Genomic DNA, 25,496 nt, shown 5'->3' with positions numbered 1-25,496 from the left:
TTGTTTTTCTGCTATCTTTGGTAGATGTCTACCTAGTTGCTTGCTGTTTCCGTTAAACTGAGTATGGACGTTGTGTCGGTGGATGCTTTTGAGCGCATTTTTGTATTCTTTGCGATTTAATTGCTCTTTATTGTTTGTGTGTTGCTTCACACGGTCCCTATAAGTAACACTTAGTGTCGGTCTCATGGGACGAAAACTGGTTGAAGAGGTTGTTTTATGTTCAGCATTCCACCCTCGTTGTGTAAGTCATTGATGTCAGACATTTTTACACAGCCAGTAATTGTGCGCAAAGTAATGTTGTTGCGTTTGCAGATGGTTCCAATTTGTATTGCTGATCGTGGAAGCCCAAATGGGAGCACCGTAGTTCAGATGCTCTGAACAATAGCCTTGTAAGTCACCGAGAGTGTCTATTTTGTGCAGCACCAGTCGCTACCAACAATCTTTTTCACCATGCTATTGCGCTTTTGTAATTTCTTTTTGTCGCTTTTTACATTTCTCCAAAGTTGAGTATACTATCAAAGATAACACCAAGTACTTTGACTTTGGATTTTACTGGTATTGGTGAATTATTGATAGTGAGGTGTGGGTTAATCTTGGCCTGCTTGCTCCAGGTTGTTAACACAGTTGCACTTGATTTCTCAGCAGATAATTTAAGTTTTCTTTATTCTAGCCAGTCGTGCAAAATATTTGGTCATGGAGTTATTATGTCACGTGATTTTTCAACCTCTTGTAGATGTTGAAGAGCTTTGGCAATAATAGTCCACTTGCGGGGACAGCCTGTTTGACTTTTCTCTACTTTGATTTGTTATATTTTACGTAAGAAAATCTTCCGGTAAGTATGAAGCGACCCATCTTTTTGTGTTTTTCGTTGTTGGTGCCTCGAGTTTGTCTCTTAGTAGTAGCTTTCGATCAACCGTGTCGAAAGCGGCGGTGAGGTTTAAGACTACTAGTAGAGTAAGTTTGCAGGGTCTCTTTTGATTAAAGCCTTTTTGTATACCCTTGGTGACAATGTTGAGAGCTGTTGTTGTGGAGTGTTCAGCTCTAAAGCCATGCTGATGTTCTTTTAGTGGATATTCCTTAAAGTCTCTTAGTAAGAGTTTTTCTGTTAGTTTTGCAAGGGGGAGATTTGTGCAATAGATGTGAAGCTTTTAGATTCGTCTATGGGTTTTCCCGGCTTGTGTAGGGGTAACTTGGCCAACTTTCCAGATGTTCGGAATTTCTGCACTGTTTATAAAGGTTTATGGTGTCAGTGAGATATCTGTGCTATGGGACCTTTATGGTGTAAGTGGATTGGCGCTATTCTATCTGGGCCCAGTGCCTTACTTTTCTTTGTGTCTCTTATAGCTTCTTTCACTGTGTTACACCTAAACTTTCTGCCCTCTATTTCCAGTGTTCTTATTGTTCTCAGTGTGTTTCCTCACTGTTTTTCATTTTCTTGTGGTGTGAAGTGTATTGTTGGTTAAAGTTGTTCGCGCATTTCCTTGGATCATGGCGAGTAGTAGTTTTGTTCGCGTCAAAGTATGGCTCTGTTTACAGGTGGTTTAGCGTTACTTGACGAAAGTCTTACTCCGCCCTAGAGTTTAGAGCAGTTACTTCTGTGAGTGAGTACAAACTTGGTCCACTTTTTGCGCTTTTGACTTTGAACAAGTTTCTTTAATTAAACATTAAGTTGCGTTATCTTGCGGTCCCAGGATGTCTTCTTTGAATTTCATCTCTTTCTTTTCAGGAAACATGCTTTGCTGTCAACCACTTCTTAATTCTTCTTTCTTCCATGTGGGATGTGACTGCCAGCCGCTGCATTTATGGCTTTCCTTAAGGTCTTTTCCGCGTGGTAGACATTTGTTGGCCTTTGTTGTTTCTTTAGTTTTAATTCAATGTCTTGAAAACTTGCCCAGTCAGCTTTGCGGAAGTTGATGAAAGTTCTTTGTGATGTTGTGTGTGTGTGTGATGAGTTCACAGATGATGGATAGATTTGTTGGTAAATAGTCTGAGTCTAATGCGTACTTCGTGTGCGAGTCGATGTTCATTGCTAAGCTTGAGCTGGCGAGACTGATATCCAGTGAGCTTTTACAAGAACCCGTTATTCTTGTGCTGGCTTTTCTGTTGAGTATTACATGATTAGAGAGGTCTATTTCACTTGCAATATTGTTTCTTCTTGTGTCTTGGGGGTAATTTTTGTGTGCCATAGAGGGTATGAGAATCGAAATAACCGACAATAATGCAGTCTTCTAACCCAAGTAGTTTACTGATTGATGTCTTGGATCCTGCATCACAGCTAGATGGTGGTATGTAGGTGTTCACTATTTTGATGTTATTACCACTTGTGGTGTGTTCTATGTCTTGGACTTCTAGGTGTTTGTCAGAGGTCTTGAGTTTGAGTTCTTGAAACAGAATTGTGTCCTTAATGATAAAACCTTCCACTCTACCGTTGCTTCTTTTTTTGGTCCTATTTTCTTGGTTTATGCAGGAGCCAGGTTGGCTTTTGAGGGTGGATTTTTCGTTGAGGTTGGTCTCCTGGATGGCAGCTGTTTGGATGTCATGTTTCTTCATCGAGTCTATTATGCTGTCTGCTTTGTGTTTGAGACCATTACAATTCAGTTTATGAATCTTGAGGTTTATGTTGTTGTGATTGGAGAAAATTTGCCTTGTATTTGTTTCTATTTCCTTCCACCAAGAGCAGCGCATACAGTCGAACTTGTTGTTCCATTGCTCTATGGAATGTAAATTGATGAAATTCAGCTGTACCCATCCTCCTTGGCCGCACCAGACGCCAGATTGATTCCAATTGCTACGGTGACAAATAGCACAGGGCGTTGGGTCGGGGTTTGTATCAATGCCGCCTACGATAAGAAGAAGAAGCAGGGCAAATATGTGTTTCTCAGTCAAATGCATACTAGGGACCAGAGAGATCGGGCTTGCCTGATCGCGCCGCAATAAATCGTTTCTCGCAGTCTGTGGTTCTCGCAGACATGGGTTCGAGCCAGAGTACGGGCCGATAAAGACGAACAACCTCGGGGGAAAATTAGGTAGTTAGTTGTCTTTTTCTTCCGTTCTTCATTTCTTTCCGTTTATTGTTTTTTTTATCTTCCTTTCGTTACTTCCTTCGTCCTTCGTTTTTTTTCATTCTTCCTTCCTTTCTGTCTTCTTTTCTTTCTTTCTGTCTATCTTTTTCTGCATCTTTCTTTTTCTCTTTCCTTCTTTCTCTCCTTCTTTAATCTTTCTTTTTTCTCTCTCGTTTGTGTGTGTGTGTGTGTGCGTGTATATGTGTGTGTTTGTTTAAGTGTCTTTATTTCTTTCTTCATCTTTCTTTTTTCCTTCTTTCTCTTTCTTTTCTCGTTTTTTGTACTCTCTTTCTCTCTCTCTCTGTCTTTTTTTCTCTTTCTTTTCTCTTCCCTCTGTTTACTTAGTCTTTTTTCTTTCCTGTCTTTCATTCTCTTTTCTTTTTTCATTTCGTTTTCCTCTTTCGTCTCTCTCTTATTTGTCTTTCTCTTTCTTTCTTTTCCCTCTTTTAATTGTATGTTAATTTTTTATCTCTTTCTGTTGCTCTTCCTTTCTTTCTTCGTATTTTTGCTCTTACTTGTCACTTTTTTTGTGTCTTCTTTGGTTTCTCTACTTTTTTTATTTTGCTTTCTTTTCTCTGTGTGTGCATGCGCGCGAGTGTGTGTTTGTGTGTGTCTTATCTTTTTCCTCATCTTTGCTTTTTTATTTTCTTTCTCTTGTACACACTCTCTCTCTCTGTCTGTCTGTATGTCTGTCTGTCTGTCTGTCTGTCTGTCTGTCTGTCTGTCTGACTGTCTGTCTGTCTGTCTGTCTGTCTGTCTGTCTGTCTGTCTGTCTGTCTGTTTTCTCTTCCTCCCCGTTTTTCATTTCTTTTTTCTTCATTTTTACTCTAGTCTCTATTAAGTGTAAGCAGGTATACCGCCATGTTTAATCCTCTGATCTTCACGTAATTCAAGGGCCTTAAACATGCGGCCTAGCGTAATACATGCGTTTTGAGACGCGCTATACTGCCATATTTAAGCACCCACGTTTTTGCGCCCATAAATCATGCCGCAATTCAAAAAAGCGAGCGTAATCTCACCAATAGAAGCAAGCGATAGGTATTTTTATCGTAAGGAAAAAGGTCAATCGTTAAGCAAGTGGCTGGGGTTCGAGTCCGAGTATGGACGGAGACAGACGCATAATTTTGTGGGTAAAGAATTGGCAATTGGTTTTTCGTTCTTGCTTCTTTCTTTCTCTTCTGACCTTTTCATATCTAAGCTAGTAATTGTGTGCATCTTTTAGCGCTCATAAAGCATGCGGCATAGCAAAAACAAGCGAGCCTATGGGCCAATTACCAAAACTTTGCTGATATATAAATGCAACAGGCGTAAACAATAAGCAATGGTAGCTTAAGTGATGGGAACATTGGCTGTTAAGCGAGGGGCAGGGGTTTGAGTCCAAGTAGGGACAGAACAAGATTCACACTTTCCATTTTCGAAAAATTGAAAAGTTATTTTTTCAGTTCCTTTTCGCTCCTTTTTCTCTTTTCTCTTTTTCTGTCGTTTTCCTTTCTTTCTATTTTTCTCTTCGGGGATAAGAACCATGATTGATAAGCGAGGGACTTAGGATTGCACCTATTTTTGGTTTGCAGAAAATGGTTTTTGTTTTGTTGGCCCTAAGAAGGGGGTAATTGTTATTTTTTTCATTTCTCTCTATGTTTCTTTCCTTCTTTTTCTATCGCTTTAATTCTCATTTTGTTTATTAATTTGTTTCCCTTTTTTCTGTTTATCTATTCTTTTAAATTTAAATTGCACTTGGCTTGGAGTGCAATAGCTAATTGCGCTTCTGTGGTCTCATGCTTTAATTGTCCTGAAAGGTGCCAGCGTGCGTTACAGATGCTCTTTGAGACGCGCTATACCACCATAATTAAACTTCTAATATTCTTATGTTTTTGCGCTCATTGACTAAAATAAAAAGCGAGTAAATAGCGAAATAATAAAATGAGAAATAATGAAAACAAAAATATAATGAAAATTGGACGACTAGCAAGTTGTTGATTTACAAAGGGACCCAGACGAAAGTAATACGCATTTGTAGCGTCAGGGATAAAACCAATGGCTGTTAGATCGGGGCATCGGGTTGCACCCGAGTTGGTGCCAAAAATTGCTCCAATATTCCTGGCCCGGAAATGGGTAAGTGTTGTTTGTTAGCCATTCCTGCCTTTTTCTTTACTTCTTAATTTTTTTCTTTCTCTAATTCTTTTGTTATCTGTCTTCGTTATAATATTTTCTTTCTTCTATCTATCAAAAGTTGCATTTCAGAACAATGGTTAACAGCGCTCCTGTCTTCGCATTCTTTAATGGTCTTTAAAGCTGCAGCATTACTCTGTATGTGGTTTTTATAATGCGCTATACCAGTGTGTCTGAGCTCCGAAATTGCGCATATCTTTGCGCTTATAAAGCGTGCCACATGGCAAAATTAAGCAAGCCGAATAGTTCTTGGCCAAAAATGCTGATCTAAAAAGAGCAACAGACCTGAGCAAGAAGCATTGGTATTTTAAGGGATACGACCGAGAGCTGTAAAGGAAGGACAAGGGTTTGAGCCCAAATATGGGCAGAGAAAGACAAATTTTTCTTGTCATGTTTTCATGGGCAAAAAAATTTGCAAGTTGTTTTTCTTTTTTTTGTTTTTTTTCGCCTTTTCTTTCTTTTTCCTCTTTCTCTCTTATCTTTTTTAAGCTCCTAATTTGTGCATGTTTTTATGCCGCATTGGAAAAACAAGAGAGTCTTATAGCTTTTTACCAAAATCTTGCTGATATAGTAATGCAGTAGACGTAAATAGGCATCCGTAGCGTAAGGAATAAGATCAATGGCTGTTGTGCGAGGGGCACTCGTTCGCGCCCGAGTTAGTAGTTGTTGCTTTTCAGTTATTTCTGTGTTTTTTCCTTTCTATCTTTATCCTCTTTACTTCTCTTTTTATCTTTCTTTGTTGTAGTTTTTTTCGAGACATTTATTATAATTTAAGTGCAATCTAACTATGCATAAGTTCCGCTATAGTTTTTTTGTTGACATTTACTATAATTTTAATGTTATCTAACTATTTATAAGTTCCTAATCTTGGCATCTTTTAACGCTCGTTAAACATGCAGCCTAGCGTATTACATTTGGTTTAACACACACTAAACCACTATGTAGAAGCTCGTTATCTGCAAAGTCATGGCGCTCCTAAATAGAAGCATGCACCAGGCATTGGTAGCGTAAGGGAAAAGACCAATTGTTGTTAAGCAAGTGGTTTGGTTTTGAGTCCGAGTATGGGCGCAGAGAGACGCATAGTTTTCGGGGCAAAAAATGGCAGTTAGTTTTTCTTTTTTCTTTGGTTCTTGCTTTTCTCTTTCTTTATCCTCTTTCGATCTTTTCATATCTAAGCTCCTAATTGTGTGCATCTTCTCGCGCTTATAGAGCACGCCGCATAGCAAAAAGAAGTGAGCCAAAAATTCATTGATCAAAATACTGCTGTCAATGAAAGGGCATTAAACAAATGCAGCGCAAGGCATCGGTAGCGTAAGGGATAAGACCTATGGTTGCTAGGCGAGGGACATATGATTGCACCCATTTTCCGTGCAGAAAATGGCTATTGCTTTGTTGGCCCTAAAAATGGGGTAATTGTTGTTTTTTATTCACTTCTCTATGTTTCTTTCCTTCTTTTTCTTTCTCTTTAATTCTTTTTTTGTTAAATTATAGATAAAATAAACAAGCGAGTCGGAAATCTGATGTCCAAAAATTTGCTGATTGACAAAGGGCAGCAAAAGAAAGTATTACGCATTTTTAGCGTCAGGGATAAGAGCTATGGCTGTTAGGTGGGGGCATCGGGTCAGAATTATTCTTGTCAGAATTATTCTTGCGCAGAGAATGGGTTTTGGTCTTGGCTTTGTAATCCTACTCTGGTCATAGTGCTTTTGCATCTGAACTGTTGTTGCCTACTGATCCATCGTGGTTAGTGCACAGTTGCTCCATCAAAAGTTTTTTTGGCGGCTTCTGAGATAAGGTTAAATTGCACGTGGATTTCGTTTCTGAACTTAACTTAATTCTGCAACATTAGGATGTTGCCTGAATTCCGCAAGTGAAATTGACTAAATTCCGTGAGGCCAAAAACAGACAAATTTATTTGAGTCTGCCTTTGCGGTGTAATGTTTTCAGCAAATCTGAGATAAGGCTTAGATGCAGAATTGCAGAGAAAAAATACAGGTCACCGTAGTTTTCCTTTATACTACAAGTCGTACAGATCGGCTTAATCAGAAATAAGTTAGGATTTGATAATTTTCCTGGTGACTGTGACTTCACTTTTACTCCAATAATTGATGATTGTGTTAAAATGAAAGAATTTAGTTCTCAATCAGATCTTCCAACAAAGCAGAATATTCAGCAACATAAACAACAAGTTGAGCGTTAGCTTGCTCAAAACCTTGCTTGGCTCCAGCATTAGTTTTTATGGCATGCAAGTTTGGTCCCATGCATGTCTGCCGTTGGGATTTTGGCTTCTGTATCAAGGCAGTCCGCAAGAAACTCAGCATGGCTAAGATAAAATGGATGTCGATTCTGATTTATAGTATGGTCATAAATTATATTAAGTTTCCAATTTAAAAAGTGTTTTTTGTGATAGCAGGTTCTGCCGGTTCATTTTTATTTGTTTTTGGTGTTTCAAGATACTGCTTCAGTGTTCCAATTTAGCTATTCGAGGTCGTGGTTGTAAAAACTTGACACATTTGTTCCTATATGTTACTGCCAGCCATTTTTAAAGAAAGAAAGAAAGAATAAATTTCTCCTTTATCATAAAAATTATGAACAATTTAATTAATTACATAATACATTATATAATTCATAATATATATCAATTGAAATTACTTACCTATCAAAGGTATCTCGGAGAGGACAGATAAACGGGGCTATTAAGCCCACCTAGTATCTGCCCTGGCTCAAGTTAAATAGCTTAGAAGAGAAAACGATAAGAAAAAATAATTTTTTGATGTCGAAAACAGAAAAATAAATTTTTTTTAAAAAAAAGCGGTTTTAAGCTCAAAACGATTCTCTCTTTTGACTCATTACCAACAAACGCTAACACTGTATGCTGTGTTACGCTTAACGAGAGAGCCACTGATTCCTGGCAAATTTTTTAAAAAGAAATTCAAATAGAATTTTTTTCCTGCAATTCGATTCTTTATCGTCAATTTTCTATGTGTAGACTTCGTTATTGTGCAAAAATAATACCATTTTTGAGGCCTCGGCACTTACAAAGTAAGTGCCGCAACAATTTTTGACAAAAGTTCATGGAAAAGAAATAGGTGAAAAAATATTTTGAGGGTGGATACGGAATAAACTATTTAAAAATATAGGATACCAGCTCCTCATTGTTTAGCAAATAACTTTCTTTAAATTTATGATAAAATAGCGATATTTTTTGCCAAATTTCGGTTTCAATGTTTGGTGCTAGAACTTCATTCTTTCTTAGCGTGTTAAATAGCTTTGCACAACGATATGAAATAGAGGAGCGCTCACACTGCGTTTTAAAGGAGGGTATCTTTAGGTAGTTTTTGGTAGATCTTCTGGTGTTTCTGGTACTATTCTCATATTCAAAGATTTCATTTAGATAGCTTTCGCTATGCATCTTTTTCAATGATTTCAGGACAAATTTCAGCAGCTCATAAACATGGAACTCGAATACTGTTAGTAATTTATTAGAGATAAAAATGTCCCTAGAACTATCTGACCTTTTCCTGAAGTAAATGAATTTTAAAATTTTTTTCTGCAGAATGTAGATAGGTAGAAGCGACGAGTAACTGCAACAGCCATATACCAAAATACCGTATTGAATTATTGGGTTAACATTGCTTCGATAGTAATCAATTAGCTGTTTACGGGGTACATAGTGACGCAGCTTACATATAATACCACACTGTTTTGAGAGTCTTTTCTTAATATTTTCTATATGTGATTGAAAACTTCATTTACTATCTACATAGATTCCGAGATACTTACAGAGATTACGAACTTCAATAGAAACATCATCAAACTTAAACACTGATTTTGAAGCACTATTTTTATTCCTTATATTTATTTGTACTGTTTTATCCATATTTAGTATTAACTTATTAGCAATCAACCAATTATTGATGCTTTGCAGATCTTCTTGCACTGAATTATCGTCTTTGTTGATTGCGGTGAGGTTTGTATCGTCCGCAAACAATATAACATCAAGAGATTTGCAAACTAAAGGCAGATCATTGATATAAATGAGGAACAATAACGGGCCCAGTATTGAGCCTTGTGGAACCCCACAAACTATAGATTTCCACGATCAACAAGCTCCATTTACAATAACCCGCTGTTGTCTCCCTTTTAAGTATGTTGTTACCCAACTTAGAGCTGGGCCTCTGATGCCAGTATTTTCGATCTTTTTCAATAAGATATCATGCTCAATGGTATCAAAAGCTTTTTTAAGATCAAGATAGAAACTGATAGCTTTTACATTTCGGCAGTTCAATCTTATTTTTTCAACTAATTCAACTAGAGCGTCAATTGTGCTGTGTTTGGTACGAAATCCAAATTGCCTATTGAAAAACAAATTATGATATTCCATGTAAGCATATATGCGAATGAACAAAGCACGTTCAATAATTTTACTCCATACAATTAGTAGAGAAATTGGTCTAGTTATTTTCATCAAGTTTTGATCCATCATTGTGAAGAGGAATGACTTTGGCCTTTTTCAGATCATCGGGAAATATTCCTTCTTCAAAAGATAAATTGATTATCTCGGTTAGATATGGAATCGTAACATTTGATGATAACTTGACTATGACATTTGAGATATCATCATCACCAGATGAGAATTTATTATACAGATTATCAATGATTTCCCTAACCTCGTCACAGGTTATTGGCTTTAGATACATTGAGTGATTAACTTCGTCGATCTTAGTTAAAGGAACGTGTTTAATGTTGTATTTCAACTTCGGACCAACATTGGTGAAGAATGTGTTAAATTCCTCAGCAATGTCAGCGCTGCTTGGATCAGTGCAACGTGCATTGCATGAATTCAACGCAGGGACTTGTGAACTGTTTCGCGTTGTTCCTTTAATATCATTGAGTAACTTATATGTCTGCCTTGAGTCTCCAATACATGATTCGAATTTTTGTGCATAAAAATCTGTCTTAGCTTTTTAACACTTTTTCCAAACTTGTCGCGTAACAATTTGAATTTTTTGCTGCTTCTTTGTTATGCGGATTTTGTTTCATACTTCGATGTGCTTGGTTTTTTTTGAAGCGTAAATTTTTAAGGGTGTTTGTAAACCATTTCGGTATTTTCGATTTTTTATCAGCCAAGCATTTAAGAGGGGCATACTTGTTAGTGATTTCCAGGAAAAGGCTGTTGAATTTGTTGAACAAATCATTGGTACTATCAGATTCGTAAAAGTGACACCGATTCCTTAGGTTCCAGTCTAAGTCAGTTAAATATTTCGACCGTTTTTCTTGATCTTTTATAAAACTTATGTCTCTAAATGGCAAATAGTTTTGTTCAGTATCAACATTAATTGGCCACTTCATTAGGATGGGATAATGATCTGAAAAGTTTTCATGAGTTAGTACACTAAATTCACGGCTGGCAAAATTTTGATATATAAAATGATCTAGACAAGTTGCGGAGGTAGAAGTTTCCCTGGTAGTTTCAAGATTAGCAATCTCAAAATCATTAGCAGATATCGTGCAAAGATAATTCGAATGTAATTGATTCTTCACATGCTTGTCGATGTTAAAATCTCCAGTTATAACGGTAGGACAATTTATGGAAGTTAAATCATTCAAAAATTTATCCAGCTTTTCGACGAACTTTAATTTATTTGTTCTTGGTGGATTGTAGATAGTAGCCAATTTAAATCTATATTTATTGTATTGAAGAGAGACCAAAAGAGTCTCATCCATATCTGTTGAATGTGTTTCTAACAAGAATATTGGATCCTTAATTTGAATCATTACACCTCCGCCAAGCGTGTTCCTCTTCTTAATTGCATAATTATTATAGCCTGGAACTAATAAGGAATCGATGTCATCATTTTCAGTCAACCAAGTTTCAGTGAGACATATAACATTTGGTGGAGACTCAAGACTATGAACAAGTGCTTCCAAATCACTTAAGTGTTTTTTCAAAGAACGAATATTAACAGTTAGTATGGAAATTGATAAATAGGATCTAGCACATGAAGATAAAACTGATTTAGGTTCCCTCTCCGTGCATTTCTCTGCCGGAGAAATGCCGCTGAAAATGAAAACAGTTTTTCACATCTTGCAATTGATAGCCTAGTTCATCACCACCTTCGTACAGTCCCGTTATCTTCTGAATAGATCTTTCATTCTTGAGTATTGGAAAAAATGTTACTTTCTCGGGTCCAAACCATTGCAATACGATTATCGCGCTTCATTAGGTTAAAAAATGCTAAACGGGGACGACTAATATCTTCAAAGACTTTAACATTGGCGTATCCGTCGAGATTCTCCAAACTTTTCTTCTTCTTCAGCATCTCAATTTTCGAAACTCACCTGTTGAAGCGGACAATTATTGGTCGCTTGCCTCTCTGTGAACTTGGTAGCCTGTGTGCAATTGAAATGTCCTGCTCATCCACGTTAACTTCTATTTTGTTCGCAAGTTTAACAACTTCCTCGATAGTCTCCGCGTACGCTTCAGGTTTTCCATCATCCTTGATAACCTCAGGCAGTCCAATAATCTTGATGTTATCACGCCTGTTGTAACTTTCCAGTAGCTCGGCTTCGGATAGGGACTTCAAGTTACATCTTTCTTCTTGCACAGTTAATTTTTGAGCGAACTCATCTTTCAACTTTGCAATTGCATCGTTGATGGCTGCTGATACCGAATTCCGACATTCTGCTTGAATGCCTGCAATAATACTTGGCATTTGAGCTACAAATGCGCTTTGAATGACTTCTTCCATCGATCTTTCTTCAAGCGGACTCAGTTCCGAGCAACCTCTTTTGCTTGCACTTGCCTTCATCAGGGGGTGCGATCCATGTACGGGAGAACAGGTGGTTGTCCATTGACGTCATTATCGGTTTGGTCATAACTCATCTTAAACTATTTAATAAGTTTATCACAACAATTAGGCTAATTAGACCCACTTTTAGACCCACTTTTAGAACTTTTTGACTGTTTGCATAGCATCCCAGAGCAATTATTATAAATATTGAACCATTTGAAAATATTGTGTTCTTATTTGTCAACGCCTTATGCTTTCAAAAGTTTCTGTACCTCCCTTAGATGATAAGTTAGAACTGTAAGATTTGTGACAGCATTACAACTCTGAACTATCATTTTTTCAAATAGATCTTTAATAGCCGCCCTCATCTTCTCAGCCGGCTATTATAGCGCTTCTATTTTTTTACGACTCAAAGAGGAGTGTTGAGATTCTACACGTTTTTTTAAGCAGAAAGCAAGTTTGTTCATGACTTGAATTTTGACTTCTTTCTGTTCGAGCATTTACCTCCGTTTAAGATTGTTGACTTCTGTTTTCGAACATTGGACTTTAACAGTAGCTTCGTTTGTATAGTAATCAGGAACTGCTTGTAATGTTCAAGGTGAAGTTTTGAGATTTTTAGTTCTTATATAAGTCACCCCTAATTATCTAAACTACAACGCACAACCCCCCCCCCCACCACCTATTTACCCCCCCCCCCCACCCAACACCTACCTACCTACCCCCCCCCCCCTAACTTACCCCCCCCCCCCCACCTACCCCTACCCCCTCCCTTCACCTAGCTACCCCCACCTACCCCCCCCAAAAAAATACCCCAGCACTACCCACCTCCCCAACCTATCTACCCACCCACCCCACCTAGCTCCCCCGCACCTAAAAATTTATCGGCATTTCCAAACCACCCACCCCACCTAGCTCCCCCCGCACCTAAAAATTATCGGCATTTCCAAAACACTTTAATGTGGTTTGTTGGGCTACTTTTGTTTTTTTCTCTTGTCTATTTTGATGTTCTGATTTCGGTAAGGTTAGGCTAGAGATTATAATGCACGACGATTCGAGTCGTTTCCGGTATTCTCCGGGCTATGTTCTTACTTCGTCGAATTTTTTTCGCTTTACCCATTTTGCGGCTTTTTCGACATTTTGCGTGAAATCTTTTTGACTTCTCTAGGCTAGTTTCACTTATCTGTCGTTCTGCTCAAAGTCCTTTTAAACAGCAGCTGCTCAGCAAAGCAATTCAAAATTAAGAGAGTCAGTTTTAAAAAAATCAAAGTCAGAAATAGAAACGGGATAAACCCATAAAGCCCATTTTTAGATGCCCGGTACTTGAACTTTGTTCTCTTAAGTTTTAGTTACTATCTATAATGCTTATTGGTTATGATACTAGAACCTGTAGCCTCTCTCTGAGAGATAGGAGTATGTTCAATTACAAAATGGCATCAAAATAAATTGCACTTAAAAGTTTTTATATACAAAAATCAATTGATCATAAACAAATAACTAAGAATTAATTAACATAAAAATGAAATTTAGCTGTGAACATAAAATATATGAAAAATACACTTCTTTTACCAAGTTACAGCCACACTGATGCAATAGCGCTGGTGGGGTCCATGGGTAGCTTAGAGGTTGCTCAGGTTTGCCTTTCAAAAAATTGGGGAGGGGGTGGAACAACATTGTAGTGCCAACTTGTAAAAATATTCAGTTTTTGTCATTTTTGAGTTTTCACCTAATTTCAAGTTTTATAGTTTTGATTTCATTTCTGTTGGTCTGATGGCTCATGCTTCTGTTCAATAGTGGTACCAACACTAGCCATAATTCAGTAGCCAAAGAATAGGTTTTTGCTGTTTTTTTTTTGTTTTCACTGATATATAAAGTTGGATGTGGGCATGCTACTTAATTGTTGTGAGAAACAGATGCGATATGAATTAAGTTGATCCAATGTGTTAGAAGTTATATTCGTTTTCAATTAAAATTTTTCTTTTTTCGCCCTTGGTTTTTGGGTAATTTAATATGTTTTATTCTTTTTTGACTTTGACCATTTAAAAACTTGGCATAGTTTTTTCTTTGAATTTGTTTGCTTGACTATTTTACAAAAGCCATTGTTTGATATCTACTTAAGTTTGATTCAGCCAACTCCAGTGTTTGGTGTTTGTCCGTTTATGCCGTATATTTCCACCTGTTCAATGAATAGGGAGGGATTATTGATTTCAAGTGCTTTTTCGAGATTAAGGAAAAACTGAAGCTATTAGAAAGCTTGCTCAATCTCGATCTTTCTGCGAGCTCAACGAGAGCATCGGTTTGTGTAAGACCCAAGATTAAGAGATTTTTAACAAGCATTGGACTAACTTTACCAAAACATTGTTTTAAGAAGCCATAGTTTCTTTGTATCCTTCTGTACGGTATTTTTCTGGTAAGTACACTTTCTGCTATAATAGAGGCTATTTTTTTATTCGAAGATAAAAAAATTATGATATTGGTATTTCTCCTCCCTCGGCCACTAAGTTCAATTTTAGGGTGGAAAGGTGATCAGACATGCTTACCGGTTTGTGAACAAGTTAGGAATCGACCCCTCTACTGGCCTGCTCACTTCGAAACCTCCCCCTCTCAATCACTACAACAAAGTCAACTTGGAGAGAGCGCTGGCCTATGAACCTCCACCGGACAGGTTAGTTTGTATTAATATGATGCATAGACGGATGCGGTACTTCTTACCCAACGCAAAAATACGCTATGTAGCGAAATACTCAATTTACAAAATGCCAAATGTGACAATACTCTTAAGTATAAAGTGAGAAAAATAATGCCAAAATCATCAATTGAAAAATGCCTATTATGCCAAGATACGCAATTGGTTACGTCACATTTTACCCAATTCCAAAATGGGCAATTTCGGTTTGCACATGCCAACTAGATCCCTTTTCTCATTACGTTCAACAGTCTCATTGGAAATTAGTGGTTAATAATACATGCATGTTCTGTCGACAATCTGGTTATTTTGATCACATTGTGTGGTGGTGTCAAATCAAGTCTCTTTGGCACCTGAGGCATGGTTGATGTGGTTATTATATATTAGGCGGTTTAAATACATACGTTTTAGATCTCGAATAGGTATGATAAAGTTCGCTAAATAGTCGCTCAGATAGTTTTAACTAAAAGGTTAAAATATTGTGTATATTTTGGGTACCTTGCCAAATGGGATATTTTAGTATTGAGTATTATATCCGGACACTGGGCAGCATATTGCTTATACGACGGCGCGACAGAACAGATATCTTTTTGATCAACCAAAAATCTTTTTAATAGCTGAGAAATTGTACTGAGCTGAGCTGCATTGTGGTTATTTCAGTTTTCTTTTCGTTTCGTTGTCTCATGATCAGTTTTTGGTTTACTTTTTTTCACGGCGGAAAGGTTAAAACAGCGGTTTTCATCACGCGTTCATGCCGCTCTTCAGTAATTTATATATAAGTGGCGTCATTTGTTACGCTCATTCGCGGTGATTTTATTACTGAATTACATGTATAGTTGTTTTTGAAATCAAAAACGACTTATCTTTCTCTTTAAAAAGGAACGTTAGGATTTTTCTGAGTGAATAAAGGTGAACTGCTTTATAAATGCTAGTAAGTTTAGTTTCTTGAAACGCAAATGTCAATTTTTTAAAATATTTTTGATAGCTGCCGTCAGCATCTCAACGGCTATTATTTTGGCGCTCTCCCTTTTTTAATTCGCTTTACCTTTTGATCACGTTTTTCGTTTTACATAGGTCACAATTTTCACGTTTGATTTATTACTTACTTCACTCACTGTTTCAACTGAATGGATTTTAAACTCCACGCATTCAAGTACGCAATGTGGCGAATACTGTCAAAGTCAGAAGATTAAAATCAAAAACGAGATAAACCGATAAAACCCGATAGAACACTTTTTTGACACTGAAAAAAAAGACAAAAAATTTGGTCAATTTGTATTCTTTTTTTCTTTTTTTTTGTTTCAATCACAATTTGTATCAAGCGCGTCAACGGCGGCTATTTTCCGGCTATGTTTATGAGTTGCATGGGCATCTCAGTCCACTAAGCGTCTTGGCATAAAATTAAACATCTATAAATTATTTTTTGGATGGTTTCTGAAAAAAAAAGATGTTTTTAGGTTATACATTTTTTTTTGAAACATGTAAATTACTCAGACTATAGCCCTAAGGTTAGATATCTACATGCTCTAAAATGTTAAATAAATTAATCAGCATTGTTATTAATATAGTAATCTTCAAATTGTGGCTGTTCGTTTTTATAGGTAAAAATAGGATTTGAAGGCTCCTATTTGTCTATTAACGGGTACTTTCCTGTGTTGATCGAGCAAAAACTCGGTTAAAACATTTTTAAAGCAAGTTTTTGCTGTTAAAAGTTCTTATTGAAGAGGGCAATTTGTTCCATTTTTGAACGCTTTTCAAGATTAAAGATTTGTTACTCCACTTCGTTTTCGTTTTCTTTTTTATAATAATTTGATTTGTTCTGTTGTTCTGTCTGGCGTTATGGCGACTAGTAAACATTTTAAAATTTTCGGATGTTTCCCATTGTTTTATATCTGTCTGTAGCTTCATTAGGCTAACTTTTGAGATAAACAATTCGGCTGGTAGGATACGATCCTCAATGAGAAGATCAATGGAGTGGTCAAATTTTTGACGAAAATAACAAACTTTTATTCCCCAGTTAATTTGCCTGTTTACATAGACCTATTTTTTACAGAAAACGGCACTTATAATGTCTTCCAAGCAGTTACTTGCTTTATAGCTCCCAAAAATAAAATCCAAAATAACCAAAGTTAGAATCTTTTCCCGATATTTTTAGATAATTTCTTTTTGTGACATCCAAGTGATATAAATTGTTCCTATTCTAATCTGCGACTCGTAGGGTGTACTGGTCATTTCGGTACCGGCAAAATGGAAAGTGAAGCGAAACATCAAAAGCAGCGAAGCTTTTTTAGTGAACTTTCAAAGTGGCATGAGAAAATTGTACGAGTTTGTGGTATTCGAAATTCATTGTCTGCCCCCATGCGGTGATCGGACTATTAAATTGAAGAAAATGTTAGAGCATTTTCGTGATTTCTAAATCTTGACGTTGTGTGAATTAATTAAGTTATTAATTGCTCTCAAACAAAGTTGGTGGCAATTATATTAGTCCTGTGTTCTTTTTAATGCAATTTTTCGCTTGATCAATTTTTCGCCTGACCCATTTGACTTTTTTTCCTCAAAAACGGGATAAACAGATAACGCCCAGAGGGCATTAAAGGCTCCTAGAGCTTTTCGGCTTAATAGTATTATACGCTTCGCCTAAACTGCTTCGGAGTTATAAACTCATGGCAGGTCTTAGTTATAGTTTAACCGCCACCACTCCTTGCTCGCCCTTCTGCTTTAATCTCCCCTCGTCCCACCTCCCCTTTGCTTCACCCACAATGCCCCTGCAGATCGTTCTACGCGTAACCCAGTGGGCTACAGCACCCCACCGCAGGTCCACCCGCTGCAGTCACGACACGCCATTTCAATTAAACTGAAGCTAGCCGCCCTAAGACTTAGCTGGGCACTGTCGTCAGTAGTTTGAGAGCAATTTGCCCGTCTTTAGTTGGTTATGATGTAAATTGTTCCTCATCCGATTGTGGGAACTTGCCACGGATCTACATATCTGAACAATTCGTTTTAGTCGAAAACCGTTGTTTGCTCACATGCGGTAATTGAACTTCTGTTGTATTAAAGTATAGATTAACTTCAAGACAAATTTGTTGAGGAATTGGTTTTGAAATATTATCAGATGCGCTCTTAGGCCGTTACCCTAGTCCTGTGTTTATTTCCGGGACCACGAATTATTGACTTATGTTTTAAACACTGTGGTTTTTGATCACGACATTGCCTATCCTTCCTTCTTTGTAGTATCATGTCTCTTTTCTTCCAATTTTTTCAAGTTGCAAATTTCAATTATTTAGTTTCCTTATTTGGCATCATTACATGAAATCAAAGGTTACAACTCATTTCCGTTTTGCATGACTTTTTTCGTCTTGTTTGCTAGCAATCATTGCAAACATGGCGCTCTACACAAATCAATCTGCAAATATTGCGGCTTACATTGTTTCAATGAAGAAGTTAGCACTGGGCATTAACATCCTCTGGGCCCGAAAAACTAATCCATACTTTACGGGGGTTTGGGGTACACATGTTGCGGCTTTGCGGCTGGTCTGGTTAAAGAACCTAATGCAGTCTTTAGTTCGCAAGACCTAGCGGCTTTCTCGGTTCCGTTGAAAATCCTGGTGACACGTCCTAGTGGTCAGATTCCCCTGGGATTCCACTCCTCCAGCTGCCAAACCACATCGCCCACTTCCAGAGCAGCTTCCTTTGAAGCGCACTTTTGTCACGGGTTCATTGTGGGGACGTACTCTTGAAGCAGTCGTTTTCCATATCTGTTGCAAGCGCCGCTTGACTTGGGTTCATGATGTCGACTTCAGAAAAGAATTGTCCCAAGAGGAAATGATTGCGTGTGAGGACATTGTGGTCCTGGTTGTCGCTCCTCACTTGAGTCAATGTCCTGGAATTCACAAGACATTCCGCTTCTGTGACAATGGTTGCAAAGACATCAGGTGTCAACTATTTAAAATTATTAAATATGGCGCTTCACGCAAATCAATCAGCAAATATGGCGACTTACATTGATTCAATGAAGAAGTTAATACTGGGCATTATCATTTTTGGTTGTGGATATTCTGATGACGAGAAATCAGTACAGCAGTTAAGCTTTAAAAATTCCTTTGTTCAATGAAAGAATTCTTCCTCAGTCTTGTTCCTCAGCGTTAAGTTGATATATTTAATTTTTATTTGAAGCGCATTCTATTTGAAATTGTTATGGTGAGTTCTCTGGTTCATTTGGTTTTTTGCCCTTTCGGATAGTCAATAGCCGCAAAGTGATAGCCAGTTTATTTTTGATCTCAACGTAGAAATTGTTTTTTTTTCGTATCCCTCCATGTTTGTTACGACCGTTGATCACGCTCCAAGAAATCAAAGATTTGCGTGATTTGTTGACTTTTGCCACCTAGAAGCTGTATTTGCGTACATGATGTAATTTTTGTTCAATCTGTTACGGTTTTAACATCAATCGTGTGATAAAAATTTTAGAGCATGTATGACTAATCGCACTCAAAAAATGATTTATTTCTGCCTTCGTTTTAAAACTAAATTGCAAATGTTTCTGACTTTAGATAGAGTTAACCCAAACTAGATAATTGTAGTGCTGTATAGCTTGAAAGATATTATGGTTAATAGCCTTCCTCATCTTCCCAACTCTTATAGCGGCGTTTTTTGTACAAAACAAAGGATTTGGATTGTATTAGTGCTCTGTCTTTTTTATGTGACTAAGAAGTCAAATTGGAGTATTGATTTTAGATACTCTGAAGAAGTAAAGGGAGCGAAAAAGATTACGTTAACGCATGAACTCTTTCGGACTATTTTTGGACGTCAATGGGCAGCTAATGGTTTTTGACGTAATTGCTGATGGTTTTGATAACTGCTTGTATTCAAAAATATCAGGGATTTTATTTCGCGCGTTTTTGTTATTCTTTTTATTGTCTTATAAATTAATCTCCTTTATATAAAAATTCATTTTTGTTCAAATGCAATGTAAATTAAAGTAGCTAAAAGTTTCAGTTCGTAACTTTTGATTTTTGTGAATTCAAGCTTGTATTTTTTCAAAAATATTAATGATTTGTTTTCAGTTTAGCCTCGTATTATTCGTTGTTTTTGTTGCATAAGACGTGTTCTAGAGCTTAGTTTTTAACTTGTAAACTAAGAAGGTCTTATGGTTTTCTCAAGAATAATCTTAAGGCTTACCTGACTAGTTAAAGTTCGACTTCTCTAGTCTACAACTCCTCTGTTCTATGAGTATAAGTAGGCAGTGCACGGCCCCCAATGCTAAAACCTGAACTTTTATCTCACTGATTACCAGAGTAAAGAGAGAGAGAGAGAGAGAGAGAGAGAAGAATACTTTAAAGCTATACCAAGTATGACTGGAAAGTAAAATACAAGATAGGATTGATATTATTTAGTCAAACAAATCCGTTCTGATGGTCAAATAATATTTAACAATCAGAACCGAGTTTTCGATAAATTTTGTTTTTATCAAATTTATTAATTGCTCTCAAACGAAGTCCCCCCCCTCCCTCTCCAATCAGCCCTACCTCACTTCACCCCCCCCCCCCCCCGCCCCCATGCGCCATTCCCCACCCCTGCAATCGTTCAGGCTGTAAGGGCCCCGTGCAGCCAAAGACCCCCCCCCACCCCCACCGTTGACCCTCTCCCTCCGCTGCGCTCACATTCACCGACCCGCCATCCACCCCCCTCCACTGTTGCCCCACGTCCACCCCCCCCCCCCCCCCCCCCGAAATCCCCCGCTGCGCTCACCTCACGCCCCTTCAATTAAGCTAAAGCTATCCTTCACTAATGCGTGGCTAGCTACTGACGAAGCCAACCACTCGCTGGTCATTTGAGAGCAATTCGCCTGACATTAGTCGGTTATGTTCTTTGTTCCTTGATGTCAGCCAAAGTTCGCTCCATATGTTGTCACTTGTTTATCATTAATGAGAAATTTCAGCGGCTCTTCTGTAAGACAAAGGGAAAATAATAGTATTGGTTAACTTTGTCAGTGTTTTGACCTAAGCACTACTTGTCAAAAAAATTAATATGAGTAATATTTTTTTCACTTTTGACCATATTTTTCCTTTTTCTGTTGTGTCACGTAATATCATTAACGAGAAATCTGTTTGGTTTTCTTTTGCTTTTAGTTTTTGTTTCAGTTCATAGCTATCCGTTTTTTCTTTAACACTACAAAAACGTGAGGTTTGTGCTTTTTGATATTTTGCTTCCTAGGGTCGATAATTATTGTTTTTTATTTGCTATCTTTTGAGGGCATTTTGGGATTCTTTTTAGGTGCTTCAGTTAAGAGTTAATGATATATTTCTGAATCTGTTAGTTTTCATATAATAATAACAGGTTTTTGCGCTTATATGTTGTTCATTTTAATGCCCTGATGCATAAGCTCAATAATGACGGGGGTTATTGTTTTCTCAGTTTAATATTGGTTAAACAATTATGGTACTCCAGTTGTTAGATAATGGTGTTTATGACTTGAACTTTATCTGTTTGCATACCCTTTTGGTGATTGCCCTTATGTGTTGCTTTGGTGTCCTGTTGCCTTGGCATAATAGTGACAGGTATCATCATCTTATAATGAGGCATTTTTTATAAGTTTCAATTGTCCTTGGTGTTTTTGTCACCTGAGAAATCTCTTTGGCTTCTATTAAATGAAATTTTTTTTCGCATTATTTAGCGCTTTTTCACGTAATGTTTGCTTTAATGCAATTTGAGATTTTTTTTAGTTTGCCCTTGTTTTTAATTGCTCTCAAACGAAGTTTGTAGCAATTATTAATTGCTCTCAAACGAAGTTTGTAGCAATTATATTAGTCCTGTCGGTCTTTTTATGCGATTTTTCGCTTGACCGATTTTTCGTCTGACGCTTTTGACTTTTCGTCCTCAAAAACGGGATAAACAGGTAGCGCCCAGCGGGCATTAAGTGCTCTTAGAGCCTTTCAGCTCTGTTTCAACTCAAATTGTTTTGGAAACTTATACTTATGTTATGAAGGGCGGTCCTTAGAGGTTGACGACACCCCCACTGTTGACCCCCCCCCATTGCCCCCACCAACCCCCCCACCGCGCTGTTGCCCCCCACCCCAATGTTGCCCACCCCCTCCATCAGACCCCCGTTGTACACCCCCCATCCCCCCCCCCCCCGCCTCCCGTGGCTACTGACCTGACGAACAACCGATCGTTAAAAACACGCAATTTTATACTAATTTTCACAAATTTTTTCAAGTTTTTGAAAATTTTTGTCATTTTTTTTTGTTTTTTCAGCCCTAGTTGTCAAGAAACCTCCTCTAGGGTTTTATATTAGGTTACTGCATAGTTTCTAGTGGTAGTGCAAAGGTTTCAACATTTTAACATCACGAATTTTAGCCTTTTTTTTTGACAAAACGTGCAAATTTTTCCAATTTTTATTGACATTTATATTTTATTATCCACTTCTTTCTGGACCCAGGGACCAGAAAACGTCCTTAAGGGTTTGATAATAAGTTACTGAAAAAATTTTATTTGCCATGGAATAGCCTCCTGTTTTTTAATATGACAAATTTTATCAATTTTTTTTTATACAACTTGCATTTTTTTTCAGGTTTCTGTTGGTTTTTGGTTTCTCCAGCCTCAAGACTCGAGAAACTTCCTCTAGGGCTCAAAAGTAGGTACTGTATTTTTTCTAAATGTAATGAATTGTTTTTCAGATTTCAACTCCACGAATTTCAGCATTTTTTTTTACAAAACTTCCAAATTTTTTAATATATTGTCAGTTTATTGTCGCTATTGTCTGTATATTTATCATTATTGTCATTTATTCAGGTTTTTCATCCTAACTGAAAATCTCCGTTGGGGTTTGATAATGAGTTACTGAAAAACGTTTGTTGGCCATGGATTAGTTACAACTTTTATCACAAAATTTAGCAGTTTTTTGCAACTTCTAGTTTTTTCAAGTTTTTTAAAATTTTATGTCAATTTCTTGGTTTCTCCAACCTCAACAGCCACATAACCTCCTCTAGAGTTTGAGCTTAGGTTACTGCATAGCTTATAGATGTAATGGAAGGTTTTTTCAAGATTTTAGGATCAACAATTTTTAAAATTATTTGCAAGTTTTTTGAATCTTTGACTTTTTTATCTTATTTTCCGGCACCAGGGTCCTGGGGACCTCCTCCTAGGCTTCATGAAAATGTGTCGCATAGTTTCTAGATTCATGGAATTGTTATCAATTTTTAAATGACTCCAGCTTTAGCACTTTTTTTGATAAAATTTAAATTTTTTAAATTTACGAAAAATTATTCTCATGTTCCAAGTTTATGGATGTTTTTGACCAGTAAGACTAATTAAAGCTTGAAATAGTGATACTGGATATTCTCTTGAGACAATGAAATGGTTTTGAAGATTTTAATGTGTTGAATTTTGGCAGGATTTAGTTAAAATTTGCAATTGTTTTCAAAATTTTTGAGTGTTCTGGTCCTTTTCTGAGTTTAACTATCATTACTGGCCAACGAAATTTTTTTATAGTCTTACAGATGGGTTTATTGACATAACTCAGGAACTCAGGAGATAAAAATAGTTTTCAACATTTTCACTGCAAAATTTGGAAGCTTTTCTTTTAAATTTTGCAGTATTTTGCAAATTTTTTAAATATCAGTTTTCTATTTGATTTGTTTACTAACAAAGCTAGAAAACTAAAAGATGAAGAGTCAAATCGAACTAGCGCTAGCTTCAATAAACCGTGGCTAGCTATTGACCAAGGCAACCGCTGGCGGGTCGTTTGAGAGCAATTCGCCCGACGTTAGTCGTTTATGTTTTTTTTTACTTGTCCCTCGGTCACATTGATGACATATCTCATCAGGCCTCATGATTAGGCATAATGAATTGTGTTCATTGGTTTCAGTTCAGAATTAACAGTTTTTATTGAATTTGACCTTACTTATTTCCTTAAAATTTTAATTGTTGCCAGTGTTTGTTTCTTTTCTCTTTGTGCTTAGTTGCAATAAGAGGAAGTATTCGTGGCTATATTTGCGTTCTATTGGCCTATAGTTGAAAGCAGCTAAGGTGTTATGTGTTTTATTTTAATTACCCACACCACTGCTTCAAAGACATTTGTTTAATTCGCATTTCTCATGTTTTTTTAAACGACATTTCTTCTTGTTTGTTTTTTAAACAAACCTGTCTTCATTGGTTTCCTTCAAAGCTCGTGCATATGTTTTGTGACGGGTAATATATCTGCTGTCATTGGATATAATGACGGTGCTTATTTCCTAAAAGAAGCGGAATGAAAGTTGTTGCTGCTTTAGTTTGAGATTTCTATTGCTTCCTTTTCCTGTATGTACAATCATTTGCTTTATAACCATCGAGATTTGTCCCGCAATTGGACTCATAGTCTCTTATTGGTCATATTGAATGTTATGGATTGTAATTCGGACATGGCCTGCTATCCAACTTTTTTTTTTACATCGTCGAACAAAAACTTGTTTTGCTTTAGCTCATTTTGCCGCTTTCTCGACATTTCGTTTAATTTTGTTGTGACTAGTATAACTCAGAACTTGTAATTCAGGACTTAGTGTAACTATAGTGTAACTCTTCTCCATGCTAAAGTTCAAAGTGGTTTCGAAAAGGAGCTGCTCAGCAAAGCGGGCTAAAATTAACAGATTCGGTATCGAAAAAGGAAATCAAAATGGAAGCGGGATAAACCCATAAAGGACAGTTTTAGATGCCCACTTGTTCTGCTAAATATTATTTATCATCTCTGCTTTTCGGTATTGATATTAACACCTGACTTCTCTCATTGAGATACGAATGTATTTAAAAACTATCAAATGTCATCAAAATTTCAAAATATAGTACAAAAATCACCTTTTTAAGGTTTTTTGTTCTTTCTATACAAATCGGGGTTATGGGAATCAAGGGCGGCTATTTTGCAGCAATCTGCCGGGTATTTTTAGAGTTTGAATTGAAAATACGCATAGATTTTAAATTAAGGTTCTTATTTTTTAATAGCCTTTTACTTCGATCTTAGTCGTCTTTTTAATCAGGAGATCTCAGCAATCTACATGGTGGTCATTGTCTGACTATATACTGATTATGTTTTTGTTGTTCCTCGTCATTAAACAGTAGTAGTCTTTTTAAAAACAATATTGTTTTTCAAATTTATACAATATTTTTTAGCAGCGAAGTTAAAGCATCTTTCATTGATCTCGTCTTTTTGTCTCGTTTTTTTCTCGATGCAAACTATGTAATTTTACTATATGCGATGTTTTGGCTTTTCTATATTTAACGGAGAGTCAAATACTGCAACCTTGATAGGTACTGTGACCACGTGGACTATCTCTCCCACTTCCTGGGACTGTGGGGTGAGTGGGGAGAGCAAGTTGCCTGAGGAACACCTGAATCTGTTGAGACAGGTGGTGGAGGAGCTTAATAAGGGAATGTTGGAGTGGATGGACAGAGAGGTGCAGAGGAGACTGAAGAAACATCTCGAACAACAGACTGCTAAAGGTCAGTCATTATTACTCTGCTATCTTTAGGTTTCGTGGTGCCAATTTGCTCTCGCTTTTCCTATTCATATTTTGGATCTTTTCCGTTTGTGCCCTCAGCTTAGTGGGCGCATATTATTTTGCACCCCACTGACGCACGTGCCGTATTTATACATGATGATTTACTATGTAGCGGCATGTGCTCTGTAACTGGGGGCAGAAACGGAAAAGATCCCATATTTTTATCGTAATCTGGTTCCTTTCCCCCATTACCGCCCTCCTCTTGCGTCATTTTACCACCCAAAATTACCCCCCCACTCCATTTACCCATCAAAATTATCAA

The 25,496-nt window shown here is 37.1% G+C and overlaps 3 protein-coding genes across 4 annotated transcripts in view; 1 reads left to right on the top strand and 2 right to left on the bottom strand.

The window, feature by feature from the left end:
- Nucleotides 1–12,150, bottom strand: part of LOC142341468 (TAR DNA-binding protein 43-like) — a 333,593-nt gene extending 321,443 nt beyond the window's left edge. For both annotated transcript variants that reach the window (XM_075392428.1, XM_075392429.1), the window contains exon 1: nucleotides 12,126–12,150. The gene's annotated coding sequence lies outside the window, so the exon portion shown is untranslated. The remainder of the gene's footprint in view (nucleotides 1–12,125) is intronic.
- Nucleotides 1–12,152, bottom strand: part of LOC142341467 (tetratricopeptide repeat protein 7B-like) — a 571,721-nt gene extending 559,569 nt beyond the window's left edge. Inside the window, exon 1 of the mRNA XM_075392426.1 lies at nucleotides 12,127–12,152. The gene's annotated coding sequence lies outside the window, so the exon portion shown is untranslated. The remainder of the gene's footprint in view (nucleotides 1–12,126) is intronic.
- LOC142341466 (bromodomain-containing protein 1-like) overlaps nucleotides 1–25,496 on the top strand; it is a 284,999-nt gene that overhangs the window by 88,204 nt on the left and 171,299 nt on the right. Inside the window, exons 10-11 of the mRNA XM_075392424.1 lie at nucleotides 14,536–14,687; nucleotides 24,984–25,175. Of these exons, the coding sequence (XP_075248539.1) occupies nucleotides 14,536–14,687; nucleotides 24,984–25,056 (225 nt within the window). The 3' untranslated portion in view covers nucleotides 25,057–25,175. The remainder of the gene's footprint in view (nucleotides 1–14,535; nucleotides 14,688–24,983; nucleotides 25,176–25,496) is intronic.

Source organism: Convolutriloba macropyga, chromosome 6 (assembly GCF_964194025.1).
Source record: "Convolutriloba macropyga chromosome 6, txConMacr16.3, whole genome shotgun sequence".
In the NCBI taxonomy this organism is placed as follows: Eukaryota; Metazoa; Xenacoelomorpha; order Acoela; family Convolutidae; genus Convolutriloba; species Convolutriloba macropyga.
The sequence above is the reverse complement of the archived record's forward strand: the minus strand, read 5'-3'. Positions and strand labels throughout refer to the sequence as shown.